The sequence below is a fragment of the Natrix helvetica genome (assembly GCF_964273705.1).
Source record: "Natrix helvetica genome assembly, chromosome: 9".
Taxonomy (NCBI): domain Eukaryota; kingdom Metazoa; phylum Chordata; class Lepidosauria; order Squamata; family Natricidae; genus Natrix; species Natrix helvetica.
In genome coordinates this window covers 5401446-5418738 of record NC_138560.1, presented here as the reverse complement: position 1 = coordinate 5418738, position 17293 = coordinate 5401446, and the positions used below count along the sequence as shown (strand labels likewise).

Here is a 17293-nt window from a genome sequence, read left to right as displayed (position 1 = left end):
CTTAATTTGATTTGCCAGGCAGCGCGGGATCAAAAGTCCAAATTCCCTTTGCAAAACATTTGTCCAGCATGCCTGAAGCAAATTGTATTCAGAGTGATGCAACACCATTGTGGCTTCTGTGACCACTGGGTGCTGGGGGAGAATTTCATTTGGATAACAAAATTGACTACCATATTTTTCGGAGTATAAGACGCACCAAGATTTTGAAGAGGCAAATTACAAAATTTTTGCATTCTGCAGACCTCAAGAAAGCAGGCGTGTTTTTGGTCAAAAAAAGGGGGGGGGCATGCATAGTCTTTAGGAGGCTTGCAGAGTGTTCCTGGGGGCTGGGGGAGGGCAAAAACAAGCAAAAAATGGCCCGTTTTTGGTCATTTCTGCCCTCCCCAGCCACCAGGAGCACTCTGGAAGCCTCCTAAAGGCTATGCACAGCATACAGGGCGGGGTTTTGCAAAGGGGGCGGGGTTTTGCAAAGGGGGCGGGGTTTGGGGAGGCCAAAAATGCTGTATTCAGTGTATAAGACGCACCCAGATTTTCACCCTCTTTTTTGAGGGGAAAAAGGTCCATCTTATACTCCGAAAAATACGGTATTTGGTAATTGACAACTACATCCAGAACATGGGGCAGAAATTAATATAGCAATCTATCCTATTTTTCCTCCTCTATTAGGAGGGAAATCAAGACTACTACTAGAAAATATGTATAAATATCGACTTACGATCGTTGACATAGCTACTGTTTGGCGTTATGACAAGGCTTACAACCAGTGCTTGCACATATGATTATTGCAATGTCTCCATGGTCACAATCTGGGGGCCTAGCAACCAACTCACCTTTGCAACAATTATGGCATCCCAAGTCTCATGCCTGCCATTTGCAACCGTCCCAGCCAGCTTCCAACCAGAAGTTGTTCTTTTGTTTTATTTTCTTCCTACTTTTTAAATATTCCATTATGCAATAAAATAGCAAATGGAAAATAAAGTGCCAGGAAACATAACCTCAAAAGGTACAGAGGTCCGTGTATAAATCACAATTCACCTGCAGGATGTGACATTTACATGCAAAATCCACAGGGACTTCAGTTTTGCCTAAAATTCTCCACCTGGAGCATCCAGAGAAGGGCAGTCAGCAAAAAACAGTCCTGTATGACAATGTTCGGATTTACTTCATTCTGAGCCAATCTCACACATTTTAAGATCTGGAAGATTCACTCACACCATTGTAAAAACAATTTCAAGTTAGTTTTATACCATTTTCAGGATTACAAGGACTAACTCAAGACACTTCAAAGGGCCAAAAAGATGCTAGAGAATGTAGTTTTGTGAGGATGCAGAGTGACACTTCCAGGGTCCTTTCATTTTATAACACAAGGTTACCTGCGCTGACGGATATCCTGAAAAGGTGTAGGGTGTTTTTGTTTTGTCCTGGGGTCATGTGATCACCTTTGGTGAGCTTCTGACAAGCCAATGGGGAAGCCAGATTCACTCAGCAACGCTTTTACTGATTTAACAACTTCAAGCGATTCCCTTCACAACTCTCGGTTCTTGCCACAAACTCTGGCAAGAAAGATCGTAAAATGTGGCAAAATTCACTTAACAAGTCTTTCGCTTAGCAACAGAAATTTGGGGCTCATCTGTTGTTAAGGCAAGGGCTATCTTATAGGCTGGCTGAGGAATTCTGAGAGCTGAAGTCCACACCCCTTAAGAGCTGCTAAGATTGAAAAAAGATGAGTCGGGGAAATGCTTCTTTACAGGTTCTGAGCTATTTTTCTAAGGGGAACATAAGCAGCCACAGCACTTTCTAAGGACAAAGACTTTGTCCTGTATTTCCCCCACCCCAACCGCCCCCCAAAAGGAATCTAGCTCTCCATCCCAGACAGCAATGTGCATGGCCTTCCATTCCCCACTCAGGTTCAGGAAGCAGAAGGACTGGTAGTGCTACCGCTAGAGCTCCCCGCGAGCATGGCGGATGTAGTGCTCGTGCAGGCCTGCCTCGTGGCTGAAGCTCTCCCCACACTCCGTGCAGGAGTAGGGCCGGGAGGGTAGCAACACCTGGGTCTGCCGGTGAAAAGCCTGGTGTTGACGCAGGTTGGAAAACTGCCGGTAACTTTTGCTGCAATAGGGGCACTGATGAGGCAAGCTATAGCCGGCTGTGTGGCCTAGGCGGTGATGCTGGTAGTTGGCCAGCTGGTCAAAACGGCGGCCACAGTCAGGACAGTCAAAAGTGGGGCGTAAGCAGTCACTGCAATCGGAGGGTGAGGGCGAGGCATGGCCTCGCTGGTGGCAGATAAGCGCTTGGGAACTCTGGAAAGCCTCGTTACAGACGAAGCAGAGAAACAGGGCATCCCGCAAATTGGCCTGAACAAAGTCCTCTGGATGTTCTCGCTTCATATGCCGTTCCTTGAATTTCTCATCAGGGAAGGTAATCAGGCAGTGAAAACACTGACTGGCATCCAGGCCAACTAGAAAGGGAGAGGGAAGAGAGGCAGCAGTGGGTATAAAATTATTGAGGTACAGATAACTAATCTACAGATTCCAAGACAAGCAATGGTGTAATGGTACCACAAAGAAACAACTGAATAATCTACAAACTCAAGGCCCAGGGGCCAGATCCGGCCTGCAGGGTGCTTAGATCTGGCCCGTGGGGCCACCCTAGAAACAGCAAAGGACCGACCCGCGGTGCCTCTGCCAGTGAAAACAGAGGTTGCAAGGGCCATGTACGATTCTCCTGAGCTCCATTTTCGCTGGCAGAGGGTTGCAGGAGGCCACCGCAGCCAGAAATGGAGCTCGGGAGCCCGTTTTTGCTGGCAGAGTGCCCAAGCCACCACAGGTGCCCAACACAAATGACATTGAGCTGGCCATGCCCACCCCGCTACTGATTTGAGGCAAGAGCTCCATCTCCACGCCACTCTTCTCTTAATGTAACTATAACCCCCTAGAAATCCTCTGAAATCAAGGACCAGACTCAACACTCACAGATGGTAGTATTCATAGCGCATTCTTTGTCCTTGCCCTCTGCTGGCATTATTGCAGGGTTTTCATCTATGCAGAGAGGTTCGGGTTTAAAGGCCGAGAGATGCTTCTGGGGTGGTGATGCGCCACTGTTACAGTTTGACACCTTTTTAAGGAACGGTTCAGCCAATGTTAACTTGCCAACTGCAGAAGATTCAGCCATCACTGCCTGTAACAACGAAATCAAGCAGTGAGCAAAAAAATTCAGGCCCATCCAGTTCCTTCTTCCTACACACCACAAACACTGACTTCTAAAAGCATGTTGGATTTCATCTCCTTCTGCCTCCAGGTCAATAAGAGGGCATTGTCGCCCACAATAGCCACATTTCTCAGGTTATTTCCCTGTGTGATTTTGTTCCAACCTGAGCACAGCATACCCCTTTTAAGAATCTTTGGATCACAACTTTCTCTTACAGCAAGTTTGACAGCAACTTTGAAGAGCCCTTTTCTCATGGTAAAGCAAATTTCATTTTAATGTATGCCAATTAGTGTACACTTAAAGTGACAATAAAATTATTCTAAGTCCTTCTCGGATCCATAAAACAAGCAAGCTCAACGCATGAGACCCAGAAGGTAAATGTGTTGTTTTTCCCACTGTGGGAAGCCCCCACCCCACAGAAGAATGAAATATTTTGGGAAATATTTTTTAAAAGGCAGAATATTAGATTTCCCTAAAGGAGAAATGAAGAAACATGTGAATGTCGATGGAAATCCGGGCTGTTGAACAACTGATGTGGCACCGAACAATGTCATTTGGAAACATGAGTTGCATTTTCACATGCTACTAAGAAAATGCTTAGACTGTGACGTAGCTGTGTAAGTCAACAGTTGTTGTGGTGGCTGTAGTTGGCAGTTTAACTTTCCCATTTTCGCAGCAAATACCAGGAGACTCTGATGTAAACTTTCTGGCTTGACAGTAACTACAAACCATTTCCATTTTTCTGATAGTAACACTTGCCTGCTGCGAGTAGTCTTTATGTGCATCATAGTGGAATCCTTCCAATGCTAAGCTTAAATGTCGTGCCGTCCGTGATCGTCTAGCTCGATCTCTGTTATCCTGTAGTCGGGCCTCACGCTGTTGCACTGTCTCTGAAGCTCTAGATGTAGCAGCTCGCGCGCGCTGCGTCACAAGTCTCCTCTTCCTCTCCTCGGGAGTTTCTTGTCTACGCTGGTGTTTCATTTTCTTGGCCTTTGACTGCACTTGGCCAATCGCCCGACGTTTCCTTGGTGGCATCGTTACAGCAATGAAATCATCATGGAATACAATAAAGTAAATGTAAGAAAAAGACACTTGGGCCTGGCCATGTTACCAGTTGTTGACCACTGTGGTGAGAATTGGAGACCTAATTGCTCTGGCCAATAGCCTTGGAAAAATTCTACAGGGAACAGCCTTTGAGGTGATTAACTGCATTAACAGGCACCTCTCCCGACAACTTGTCCTCTTTGCTTGAAGCTGTTTGTTGTTGTTGTTTTAAGAACCAATCCCTTTTACCAGAGGGAACCCCCTTATGGAGTACTGTGAAGCCATTACCATGGCAACTCCACTGTGCTGTACAGTAGATGCCATTTTAAGGCACAACAGGCTGTATCTTAACAGAACTTGAATGCAAAGTGCACACTATCGCTGTCAAAAGTAGTGTGATTTGACACTACAGATAATTCATTCCTGTTCATTTCAGCGGCCCAGGCATTCCAGAGTTATGATGGAACACAGACACACACACCGAAGGGTGGTTAGGGATGTCATACACACACACACGCACATAGAATTGTTATCAACCTAAGGAATGTTGTTGTGAAAATTGTGATCATTACCTTTCAGAATGGATGTACCCAGACTGTTAAATTGAAATGGGCACTTTTGTACATAAGAAAATAAAATAAAAACTGACTTAAAAAAAAATAAAAAATAAAACCCACTTTCCGATCAGCCTCCCTGTTGTCTTTTCCAGGGTCTTTTATCTCCCAGCTTGTTAACTGAACCAGATGGATTTTTTCCCTTCCAACCCCACCGTCCCCAACTTGCCAGGAGGGACGCCAAGGCCGGCCTAAGCAAAGAGACGGTTGAAGCCGTAGTAGGGCGTTACCTTTTGGGGAAGAAGGGCCTGGATGGAAGGAGGCTTCTGCCCGGAGAGAACCGGGAAAGGAACGAGGGCTACCCCTCGGCTCACCCTCACCGTTAAGAAAAGGCGCGTTCTTTTTGGCCTCCTCCTGGGAAGAGGCGCTTCCCTTCTGCCCCTCGGGGGAATCGGGTGGAGGCCTCAAGCCCTGGACGAGCCCCTCCGCCGCCCCACAGCTAGGCCAGGCCGGGGTTGCTGTTGCTGTTCCTCGCCTCGCCTGCCTCTGCCGCCGCCGCGGCCTACCCTTCCCAGGCGCCTCTCATCGATGCCCCAGCGGCCCCCGGAGCCTTCCATTTGGAGCCCCTTCCAGCTGCGGCCCTCCGAGCCAGGAAACTTGCCCCAAATCCCTGCCGGCTCCCCGATCATCCCCTCCGGACAGCCTCGGTTGCCTCTTCCCCCAACTCTCCCAACCACACTCCGCTCCACAGTAGGCCTCTGTTAGGGGTCCTTCCTTCTTCAGAAAGGTCCCCGCGCTTCCCGTAGAGGGAGCCATTCCGAACGACCGCCTGCACGAAATTCATACTTCTATTTACCGCTGCGTGCCTAGGATTTCCGCTCGCTATTTTCACACACACAAATTAGAGATTTGGAGGAAATGCGGAAGGCTCCAACAGCCCGATCTCATAAATTATTGTTTCAGGCAATATCATAGACAGCTTCAGGGATAAGTGAGAGAAATGGCGCAGGCGCACAACAGAACGCGTTCTCCAAAGCTGTGAGACGCTTCGAAGAATTCCACGGGCTAGTTATATCTGCGCATGCTCCTAGCAACGCGAGGTTCCCAGCCATTATGAACGTTAAACGAGGGGCGCAGGCGCCGTCCGCTCTAAGCTTTTCTGTTGTTTTCCATCCATAATTCTGCGATTTTACATGTCACATGTTGGAAAGAATATTCTCCAGTGAGAATTAAGTCATTTTATCTGCTTTCCTGTACAGCCATGCAGAAGAAGTAATAGTAACAGAAACTTTGCAATTATCTATATTTCAGGAATGTCTTGTTATCTGGCATATATTAGGAAGATTTATTTTCTAGAATTAGCATCTGATGCTGAAGAAATTGCAAAGTTTTTCTTAAAAGATCTGAAGCAGTAGAGATCTAGTCCAGTTAATTTATAAATATAAGACTGGCATCAAATTGTCGCAGAGGTTTGTTCCTATTCTATTCATGGCATGTTTCAACTGATTTTTTCCTCCAGGCAGGGTGAAGAATTACAACAGCTGTTGCTTTTTGAAATGGTGAAGGTCTTAATAGGCACGGCACAACTTTCTCTCTGAGCAATTAAATAATAGTTCTAGATAACCTTACTTTTATGGAGTCTGTTGCATTAAATGCAATGGAACCTTCCAGAGACAAAAGATACAAAACTGCTTACATAGCTGTCTATGCATATCTATGCAAAGTTATGGGAGATTTGGTGAATAGATGCAGATCTATAGAAACCAGATTTAGGAATTGGCTTTGGCATTATCTGGACAAAAATAGCAATTACACTTAAGACTTATACACCACCCCACGGTGTTTTACAGCACTTTCTGAGCTGTTTACAATGACAGCATATTGCCTCCCAACAATCTGGAACATGTGCCCAACCTCATTGTATCACCTATTTTGTGATTATTAAGCAACTGCTATGATTTAAGCGTGACCACTGCAGTCAAAGTAAATCACTTGTTCACTATGGGCTGGCAAATGCCAATTTTCAGGAAAAACATCGTCAAATGTAGTCATGCGACCACAGAGCGCTACAGCCAGCCATAAGTGCAGGCCAATTGCAGAGGGACTGAAATATGGTCGCGTGACTCGAGGGGGGGCGGTTGGTCAATAGATCTTTGGAATAGGATTGTAAGTATCTCTGGGGGAGGTCTATTGTAACTTCAACTGGTTGCTATGCGGCCAAGTTGAGGACAACCTATAATATACCTGGCAAACAATCATAAGATCTGCTTAATTGGTTGGCGACTCTCCGGAGACTCCTTGCCAAGTTCTGCAGATATCAGCCTGGCAGCTCTCCAAGCCAGATAAGGTCTGTGACCGTAAATCCTCCCTTGAAAGACTTTGATGGATATGAATGAGCAGAATTCGCAGTAAATTAATAAAAGGGTTTTTTTGTCGGGAGGAGGAGGTTGCGTCAGGCTCCTGGGGAGCCTAGGTTAAAACATATTGTAACTTCAACAGGTTGCTACGTGACTGTAAGTTGAGGCCAACCTATAACATCCCTGGCAAACAACCACAAGGTCTGCTTCTTTGGTGACGGCAGAACGTATGATTGCTATCCTAAACTCTCATAATGGCATTAAAAAGATCTTGGTTCGTAAAGAACAACTGTGCACCATTAAACTCGAGAGAAGATCAGGCAGCTTCATTTGCACAGACAGCGCCTTTCAAACTAGAACTGGTTTCCTTATATAAGAGAGACCCCAGTTAAGAGCTGCACCAAATCAGCACCCCTCAGTTTCTCCCCCACTCCCCATTTGCAAATACAGAGATGGGCACCATAAAAAGGTCAGACAGAACCGTTTTTATTAAACCGTTCTCTCCCAACTACTACCGTGAAGGGATATTGTTAGAATTCATGAGTTAGGCGCATCAGGTGCCACTCCCAGGAGCTGTTTTTTCTTTAAAAGCCAAACACACAACACGCACGCACGCACAAACAGAATACAGCTTCTGTGCTTCCGCATGGGCCACCCAGGTGCCAACGTAACGACAATGAAAACGGGACCCCCGACTGAGAAGGGATTGCCTGGGGAAGCAGGATCTCGCCGCGCATACGGACAAACGATTCATCTCTTACGATCTCCTGCCCCCATTTGGGGGGGTGGGTCTGGCAGAAAACAACCCCAGTTCTGTTAATGAAACGGACCTGCAGGGTGCAATCCTGCTAGTGCTACTGTTACAAAAGTTCATGAAAAGGATCTCCTTTTGGGAGGGAGTGGGGGTGGGGGGTTAGAATATTTTAGGGGCTGTCAGATCCAGATCACTGAAGGGGCAGGGACAAGGGGAAACTTCACTTCTTCCTGCAGATGGGTTTTTTAAGTCACTGCACTCCCCGCCAGGGAGGCAAGGTACAAAAGGGATTGCCCTCAAGGTCCTGCCTCTTCTCTCCTCGTTCCAAAGCTAAATTCATTTCAGAAAAACAGAAATGTGTCCTTTTTTTGGTTTGTTTGTTTGATTTTTTAAAAGGAACTAAAGATAAAAGGAGGTTTCACTTTTGAGTTTTCTTAGCAGGGAAGATCCCTTAGCAGGGGCCACTTATGACAACAGGGAAATGGAAGCGGGCTATGTGTGGGGGGGGAAAGGGCTGAAGGCCAATCTACAGCTCTCCCCGAGCATGGAGCATGTAGTGCTCGTGAAGTTCGGATACCAAGCCAAATTCGCCCGGGCACTCCGTGCAATGGTATGGTCCATCAGCCCCGTCTGTGTCCTGATCCCCATTAGCCTCTCTGGGAGCAGGAGAAGGAGCCAGCTTATTACGAGGAGGGGCTGGAGGACTTCTGCGCCAGCTGTGTTCGCAGCGGTGGCCCTCCAGCGTGGCAGGAGAGGTGAAGCCCACGCCACACTCAGCACAGATGTAGTGGAAAGCTCTGCCCCGGCCGGAAGTCAGGGCCGTCCGCCCTTCCTGGCTGTCAGGATTTCCCGGCAAGATCAGTGGGGGTGGCTTGGTTGAAGAGGAGCCACTGTGTGGCCTTTTGCGCCCCACGTGGTAGCTACGGTGCACCTTCAGGGCCCGAGATGTGCCAAAGCCACGGCCACACTCGGGGCATTCGTGCCATTCAGGGCTAGGAACCTGGGAAGAGCTGAGGCGATCCTGCCCTCCCTCTCCAACATCATCCACCTGTTCCACAGCAGTGGCCAGTTTGGGTTCTTTGCTCTGGGGACCTAGGAAAACCAAAAGAGAGACAACAATGTGAAGTATGCAAAGTGTAAACCAGCCTTGGCTGGTCCCCCACGCTACAACTCACAGCTCTAACACAGGGGAGGAGAACGAAGTTTTCCTCACTTGTCTAGGGCAGGGGTGTCAAACTGGGGCATGCAGGCCGCATACGTCATGCACAGGCTACGCCCACCCCAACTCCATGAGGTATCACATGATGGCAACGTGACGCCATAGTTTTGATACCTATAGTTTATGGAGATTCTCAATCATCCACCTCAGGGTTGTCCCAAAGGTGCTTTTGCAAAAGACAACTGAACTTTGATATTACTTTTTTCCTTGAAACCATTTCGCTTCTCATTCTAAGAAGCTTCTTCGGTTTTGTTCGGCTTTTGGACTTTCATCCTTTGCCAGCCCCATGGATAATTTGTTCAATCAAAGGGGCCCAACATCAAACCTGAACATCTCTCCTACTGCTGCCCCAAAGATTCTTGTTATGTAACACTCCTTCCTAGGATCTGATTGGTCTGCTTACCAGGATAGCCGTTGGCAGATGGGGTGGCGGGGCTACTGTCTCCAGAAGATACCGAGGTTGCTTCCGATTCCTCCTCCTCCTCCTCCTGCATGGCTGAAATACCTGCAACCATTAAAGCCCACTATGAGTTCTGCTCAAAGTAACCATTATCTACCATAGTCAGAGGTGGAGACCAGTGGCCGCTTTATGACTTGTGGACTTCAACTCCCAGAATTATGGGAGCTGAAGTCCACAAGTCATAAAAAGACCATCATTCCCTGCTCTAAAATCATGGAAGTTTGTATGCTTAAAAGTAATGAATCAGGAAATTATTTTTTGATCATTAAACCTCCAAGGCAGATCAAGAACATCGTATACAAGTTTCTCAATGCCGCAGATAAAGGCGTATGTGCTAGTCGTTCCCGACTCTAGCCGAACAGCCAGCGCTGTCCGAAGAAGTCTCCGTGGTCATGTGGCCGGCATGACAAAATGCCGAAGGTGCACAGAACGCTGTTACCTTCCGACCAAAGGTGGTTCCTATTTTTCTACTTGCATTGTTACATGCTTTCGAACTGCTAGGTTGGCAGAAGCTGAGACAAGTAACAGGAGCTCACTCTGTTACGCAGTGCTAGGGATTCGAACCGCCAAACTAATGACCTTTCTGATCAACAAGCTCAGCATTTTAGCCACTGCATCCCTGTCAATGCTGCAGACTGGTCCCAAATAATGGCTATTCTAGGTATATGACCCTTTAGATATTTGCTATTCAAAAGTATAGCTTTCTCTGCCCACACTTCAGAAGCAGAAACTCTTCAATTAATTGTGCAGAGCATTCTTTAAATTTAAACTTCTACCATGCTGGACATGCTCATAATCATACTCCAACTTATCCAGAGGGTCCCAGATAACCTATCTACTCATGGAACCTATCCATGATTTCCCAAGTCAATGCATCCCTCGCAACCCGTTCAGAAAAAACATGGGGGTTGCAGGAGCCTTTCCAGAACACAAGTAGTCCTTGACTTACAACAGTTCATTTAGTGACCGTTACAACAGCACTTATGACCGTTGCACTTAACAACCGTTGCAGCATCCCCATGGTCACGAGATCAAAATTCAGACAATTGGCAACTGACTCATATTTACGACGGTTGCAGTGTCCTGCAATCACCTGATTTCCTTTTGCCACTTTCTGACAAGCCAAATCCACGGGAAAGCCTGCTTCACTTAACCCCAGTGTTACTAATTTAAACATCTGCTGCAGTGATTCATGTGGCCAGAAAAATAGGAACGGGGCCAAAAATTCACTTAACCAATGTGTCTCGCTTAGCAACAACAAACTTGGGGCTCCCTTGTGGTCGTTAAGTCAAGGATTACCTCAATGACAGCAAAGTGCCGCTTGGAATTTTGGTGTGTAATTGTTTTAAGCGCTGCTTCGCTTAAAGTCTCCTGGGCCGTCCCTTTGAACTACTCTCCTTGCACGACGCCACCCCCTGATGGCCTGGTGCAAGATGTGCAACTAACGGGAAAGTTAACGGTGTGTTACCTCTTGTTACCACTGTGTTGCATCTTATGATTTATGACGAATTTCCTTTTATGACGATGGTCATGATTTAATCACTTACAGATTTTATGTACACTGAGAGCTTATGTACCGAAGGCAAATTCCTTGTATGTCCAATTAAATTTGGACAATAGTGAGCTCTATTCCAATTCTATTCCTATTCCTATTCCAGTTCTATTCTTATTCCTATTCCATTCCTATTATATTCTACTAGCTGGATACCATTGCTTCACTACAAAACTCTGTGGACGGGCGTAATCGGGCAGTGTAAGGGTTCAGAGGAGGGCTCAAGGGGAGGGAGTTGGACTTCACTGCCAGTGCAGCACATCCCGGGAGTCTCATCCTGCCACTTCAGGGCACGGCACCAGGCACAGGGTAACTGAGGTCTGAGCTCAACCACCTTTTCCCTGGAGTAATCACTCTGAAGTTCATATTTAACATAACGGTCATTAGATGCATGCTTTTCTACAGCCTCTCTAGTGACTTTGGGATGACTTTGACGATACTTTTTTGTAGCTTCCCTTACTTGTGTTTTCCTAATCGCATCTGTAAATCTTTTCCTGTGTTTTTTCCCCCTTTTCCCTTTAACTGGTGTAACAGTAGATGGAACAGATTCGTTGGACTGAGGAGGTCAGTGTAAGAAGTGAGTTGGGGCTGGGACACTATGCAGGAGCAATTCGATTCACAATCCGTTGGCTCAGTGGTGATGGGTGATTGAAACTCATGAGGGAATCTCTCTCCCACCGCCTTGAGTCCGGAAGCAGTTCCATAGGTGGAAGGCGTAGACATTTTGGTGAGGTACCGACGTTTAGTACTGTAAGGAGCCCCAGACTGCTCCTGAGTGAAGGAGAGGAACGTCTGCCGGTTTGAACTGAGGTAACGGAATGTGAGGCAACTTGCAGTTGGAACAGAGTTCTTCTCAGGTGGGGAGGGGGAGTAGAATGTCTAACTCCTTAGCATCAAAGCGTGTTAATACTGTATAAGAAATACTAATGATCAGATGGTCATTTTGAAAAATCCTTTCTTAACGAGCACCTAGAAGCCAAAAGGAAGATACGTGCCAAATTTCAGGTTTGTAGACTTTACAGTTCTGAAGATTTCATGGTGAATGAGTGGTATTTGGCTTTTATATATATAGATTCCTATTCCAATTCTATTCCTAGTCTATTCCAATTCCAATTCTATTCCTATTCAAATTCTATTCCTATTCTATTCTATTTCAATTCTATTCCGATTCCAATTCTATTCTATTCTATTCCTATTACAATTCTATTCTATTTCAATTCTATTCCAAATCTATTCCAAATCCAATTCCATTCCTATTCCAATTATATTCCTATTGCTATTGCAATTCCAAAGAGCTTGCACGGAGGGGGGGGGACGATTCCCACGTTGCTGAGATTTTGAGGACACCCCCGGCCTACCAGAAACGCACCCTACACACACACACACACACACACACACACACACACACACAGAGCCAGGGCCACTCGTGTCCGTGACACGCTTCCCGGGAGCCTCTTAGCCTCTTTTTCGCCCCCCACGGGGGGGGGGGGGAGCCGAGCTTAAGGACCCCCTAAGCCCCAAGCTCCGCCTGGCCTGTGCGCTCACCAGTCGAGGTCCCATCCTCCTCCTCAAAGCCAATGTCCTCAGAGCTGCCCACTTCCACCGGCTTGGGTACTTCGGACATCACCCCTCAAACAAGCCAGCGGCCCCAACCTGCAAGGGGAGCAGAAGCGGGACACGAGAGAGAGAGAGAGATGGCGGGGAGCCTGTCCCTCACCCACCCACCCGCTCCCCCTCTTTTCCCGGGGTCCCATCCCATAATAGCCAGGCCTGCCCCACCGCCCCCGCCAGCCAAGCCAAGCCAAGCGCTATAAACCGGCCCCGGCCTTTCTTTCCCAGCATGCTCTGCGGCCAGCGGACCACGGCGGAGTCCACGATCCCATCATGCACCGCGGCTGGGGAGAAGGAAAAAAAAAAAAGAGGGCCCGCGAGCCAAGAGTAAGTAGAAGCGGGGGGAGGAGGGAAGCTACCCCTTTCCCACAATGCCTTGCGCAGCCTACCACTCACCGGTTCCTCCGGATTTGGGGAGGGGCAGCCCGGTCCCCTCCGGCCACAGAACCCCCCCCAGCTGCGCAAGCGTAGAGATAGAGAGGGGGGGGATTTAAAAAATATATATAGGCAGGACCCGCCCACCAACCCCTCAGGCCTCGCGCGTGCGCCGTGAGGCTCGGGTTCGTCCATCCGGCACTGCGCATGAGCGTGCCGGGAGTCGCTCTAAAACGGGCGAACGGGAGTTTTGCTCCCCTCCCCTCCCCTCGTGATGTGCTGTTCGATTCGTTCCGCGCATGCGCCCGGCAGGATCCAGATGGAGAGGGGGTTGCCAACAGTCCTCGACTTACATCAGTTCCTCGACTTACAACAGTTTGCTTAGTGAGCGTTCAAAGTCGCAACAGCACTGAAAAAAGTGACTTAGGGCCGTTTTTTTTACACTTACGGCCATTGCAGCGTCCCGTGATCACGTGATTTATATTTGGATGCTTGACAACTGACTCATATTTATGACGGTTGCAGTGCCCCTAGGTCACTTGATTCCCCTTTTGCGACCTTCTGATAAGCCAAGTCCATGGGGAACCCAGATTCGCTTAACAACCGGGTTATTCGTGGAAAAACTTGCAGCGATTCGCTTAAGAAACGGTCGTAAGAAGGGGGAAAACTCATTTAACATGTCTCACTTAGCGACATACATTTTGGGCTCCATTGTGGTCGTAAGTCGAGGACTACCTGTAGTCCCAAAGGTGCTTTTTCAGCAGGCAACTGGATTTTCTTGTTTTTTTTTTCTTTTGAAGATCCCTAGACAGCTTTAAGTGGAATTGAAATTCTGGGAATTGCGGTACTAGCACTCCCGGAGAAGCAGGAGGCTGCAGGAACAGAATTGCTGCGTGGCCTCCTTTCCATCGGCTGGTGTGATCCTCCCCTCCCCCAAGCCTAAACATCCAAAAATATCTTAAAGAGCAGCAATTCTGCATTCTTGAGATGGTCCTGCAGTACTGAAGACCTGGGAGAAAGGCTTCCACCCGAGACACTAGAGGGCGCTCAGACATCAAGATTGCCGCCGGAAGAGGTAGCTGCCAGCAGAGGGCGTCCTCGAGAGGAAAACGCAGTCACCGCTTAGATAAAGTAAAACTCCCTGCTGCCTCCTTTGGTCGCCCTGGTTTTTGCAGCCGGATGCAATCACTTAGCCTAGTTGTATTGGAGAGAGTGTGGATTATTTTATGTCCTCTGACCTCGGTGGTTGGCTTGCAGGTCTTCAGTTATTTGTTTGCAGATATTTCATTACTCAATTATTAGTAAATAAATATTGATAATATCATTAAACAATGTGTTGTTTGATGAAATAGCAGGTTTCTAAGAAATAAATAATAATAGTTTATCCTGCCATTTTACATCTTTTTTTAGCCAATTCAAAGAAGCCAACATACCAAATACTCCTATTTTCCATACTACAACAACTTTGCGAGGCGGGATTGTTTTGATGCCTTAGGCAGGACTGGAACTCACAGTCTCCTGGTGGCCCAAATCACTCAGCTACTTTCATGTGTAAGGCAGGACTAGAACTCACAATCACCTGGTGATTGGCCCAAAGTCACCCAGCTGGCTTTCATGCCTAAAATGGGACAATGGAGTCATAACCTCCCAATTCCTAGCCTGCTGCCTTAATCACTAGCCTCCTTCTTCACAAACACCCTGTAGTGGCTTGTGTAATGACACCTGAGGATGAGTGGCTGTTGGGGTAGCCCTTTGAGCATCCTTCAGGCGGTCTGAGAATGACTCGGAAGGCGCTATATACTCTGTTGCATCTACAAGCCACTGTGGGAGAATATTCCACCCTACTTAGGAATCTTAATCTTAAAATTAGCCTGGCAAGCTTTCCCTGATTAGTTGGTTAAAAACATCAAACAATTAACCTTTGAGTTAATCAAAATGACACCCCTAATCAATGAGGTAGCATTTTTAATTTTGTAAGCTTTTAAGACAAGTCCTTCAAAGGACTGCTGTCAAGAATCTCAGCCTTAAAATTGCTTCCTTCATGTGAGAGTTTGGGGCATAGAAGAAGCTTGTTAATATGCTCGTAGCTCCCTTCTCTACCCGGAAAGGATGTTTTGCATACAGATATAAGAGAAAGAAAAAGAGAGAGAGAGAGAGGGAGGGAAGGAAGGAAAAGAAAGAGGAAAGAAAGAAGAGAGAGAGAGAAGGAAAAAGGGAGGGAAGAGAGAAAAGGGAGGGATGGGAGAAAAAAGGGAGGGAAGAAAGAAAGAGAGAGAGGGGGAGGGAGGGAGGGAGGGAGGGAAAAAGGAGAGGGAGGAAGGACCACAATCCTGGCGCTAGACGCAGCTTCAGAGGATACCTTGAAAGAACACAGCAATCCAGGGCTGATGGTACCTGGAGGTCATCTAGTCCAACCCCCTGCTCCAGCAAGGCATTGTTAAAGTGAGTTTCTGTCTTTTGCTCCCCCAGTCACATGATTACATAGCCACTCCCACCCAGTCACATGATCCCACCAAGCCCCCAGAACCGGTAGGGAAAAAAGTTTAGATTTCACCACTGCTTTAACACTCAATACTATAAGTATAATACTATAAGTACTCAAGGTAGCAGGCGTACATAATATGCCCACCATCCTCCTCCTATTTTCTCCACAACGACAACCCTGTGAGGTGGGTTGGACTGAATTAGAGTGACTAGCACCCAGTGGGCTTTTGAGGTGAGACTAGAATTCACAGTCTCCTGGTGATTGGCCCGGGCAGATTTCATTAAAGTAAGTTGTACCTTTATATCCAACTTCCTGGGAGCAAATTCCACTTTGTCACACGCCTGCCTAGAATTGCCCTGTAAGCTTCCTCTAACTTGGTTCTCGGAATCGCAGAAAAGCTTCAGGGAAGGACTTCCAACTGCCTTTCTAAAAAGAACCCAGCAAGAAGGAGATGATTTGAGAATAAATAAATACGACGTCATCCTCCTCTTGCTAGCTAGCGTGCGGCTCTGCTAATCAGTGAAATCAGATTCATTTCGTTTCTTCTCCCATGCAGAGAAATGGAATTTAATCCACCGATACATGCCTTGTGCTAGCTAGGCTAACCTTGTCTCCCGTGTCTCCTATTCCTACCCAGGATTCGCATGATTCTTTTGCTGCTGAAGAGGATAGAAAGAACTATCCCGTCAGAGCTGAAGAAGCGGCTTGGACGAGAAGCAAAACGTCTTGAAAAGGGGGGAAAAAAACCAAGAAAATCCATAATGCATTCCTCATCCACTATTTGAAGCCAACACTTTCTTTACCTGTGAAAAGGGGAAGGGTTTGGAATATTGAAAAATGCATTTCTCAATCCATTAACGCATTGAGTTAAAGCCAGAAATGTTTTTGTTAAGGTTTTACCTGAAACTTACAATAAAGAGAACACTTATTGAATTATCCATGTATTAACTGCAGCTAGAATTGTATTTGCACAACATTGGAAAAGTGAAGAGATTCCTATTGAGGAGAAGGTGATTAGGAAAATATTAGAATGTGCCGAAATGGATAAACTGACACTAATAATTAAAGAGAAAGAACAAACTGAATATTACATGATACGGGAAGTATTTTATCAATGGTTAGAGGGGGAAAAGGGGGGAACTGGAAATAGAAGAAGAAGATGAAAGAATAGAAAATATGTTAAGCTAGAGGTATAAATAAGATAATTGTTAGTATTATGATGAGGAAGATAATTATGCTTAATGTTATTGTGTTTTTATTAGAAGATACGTTACGAGGAAAATGAATAGGTTAATAATGTGTAATTGTTTAACATACTATAAGATTATAAGATTAATATTAATGTGAATGATGTTGTAAATGCTGAAAGCTGCTGCACAGAGATATTTGTACCCAGACGCCACTCTCTTTAAGGAAAGATGAATTATTGAATGTATGTTGAAAAATAAACAATAAAAACTTTAAAGAAAAATGCATTTCTGGATCTGCTCACAATCCGTATAATTCAGTGATCGCAGATCCATTTCTCTAAAAAAATGTTTACAAGTAGGACATAAAGGAAACATTGTTCCCGGTATCTGTTTCTCAAAAACAGATCTAGGCAAGTTCGGGGTAAACATCACATTCAGTCCTGGTTTTCTTTATTTTTTTTAAATCTTGCATGAATATTTTGGTA

At 46.4% G+C, this 17293-nt stretch overlaps 2 protein-coding genes and 1 long non-coding RNA gene across 4 annotated transcripts; 1 reads left to right on the top strand and 2 right to left on the bottom strand.

Moving 5' to 3' along the window:
* Positions 1 to 995: 995 nt before the first annotated feature.
* ZNF576 (zinc finger protein 576) lies at positions 996 to 5262 on the bottom strand. Its single transcript, XM_081962296.1, has 5 exons — positions 5096 to 5262; positions 4824 to 4846; positions 3963 to 4231; positions 2973 to 3173; positions 996 to 2458 (listed from the first exon to the last, which is right to left on the bottom strand). Exons 3-5 carry the CDS (start codon positions 4186 to 4188, stop codon positions 1941 to 1943), a joined length of 945 nt encoding a protein of 314 aa, XP_081818422.1. The 5' UTR covers positions 4189 to 4231; positions 4824 to 4846; positions 5096 to 5262; the 3' UTR covers positions 996 to 1940.
* A 2370-nt stretch (positions 5263 to 7632) lies between these two features.
* On the bottom strand, positions 7633 to 13335 carry LOC309397097 (zinc finger protein 629-like). 2 transcript variants are annotated; one of them, XM_081962820.1, is made up of 4 exons: positions 13155 to 13334; positions 12693 to 12800; positions 9539 to 9640; positions 7633 to 9008 (listed from the first exon to the last, which is right to left on the bottom strand). In XM_081962820.1, exons 2-4 carry the CDS (start codon positions 12769 to 12771, stop codon positions 8443 to 8445), a joined length of 747 nt encoding a protein of 248 aa, XP_081818946.1. In that variant the 5' UTR covers positions 12772 to 12800; positions 13155 to 13334; the 3' UTR covers positions 7633 to 8442. The 2 variants fall into 2 exon arrangements, with proteins under 2 accessions (XP_081818946.1, XP_081818947.1); XM_081962821.1 differs by lacking the exon at positions 12693 to 12800 and having other exon boundaries at positions 13155 to 13335.
* On the top strand, positions 12769 to 17018 carry LOC309397098. Its single transcript, XR_014176207.1, has 3 exons — positions 12769 to 13085; positions 13934 to 14264; positions 16256 to 17018. It is a non-coding gene; the product is annotated as an uncharacterized lncRNA (long non-coding RNA).
* Positions 17019 to 17293: the final 275 nt, after the last annotated feature.

Bases quoted from the DNA above. Each gene is read 5' to 3' on its own strand.
- ZNF576 (XM_081962296.1), bottom strand. From the start codon at position 4,188: ATGAAACACCAGCGTAGACAAGAAACTCCCGAGGAGAGGAAGAGGAGA. The intron at 3,174-3,962 runs GTGTTACTATCA...TGTTACAGGCAG, and splicing joins AGACTACTCGCAGCAGGCAA to TGATGGCTGAATCTTCTGCA. The intron at 2,459-2,972 runs GTGAGTGTTGAG...CTCCCTTTCTAG, and splicing joins CGCTATGAATACTACCATCT to TTGGCCTGGATGCCAGTCAG.
- LOC309397097 (XM_081962820.1), bottom strand. From the start codon at position 12,771: ATGTCCGAAGTACCCAAGCCGGTGGAAGTGGGCAGCTCTGAGGACATT. The intron at 9,641-12,692 runs GTGAGCGCACAG...TAATGGTTGCAG, and splicing joins GGAGGATGGGACCTCGACTG to GTATTTCAGCCATGCAGGAG. The intron at 9,009-9,538 runs GTAAGCAGACCA...TGGTTTTCCTAG, and splicing joins ATCTGCCAACGGCTATCCTG to GTCCCCAGAGCAAAGAACCC.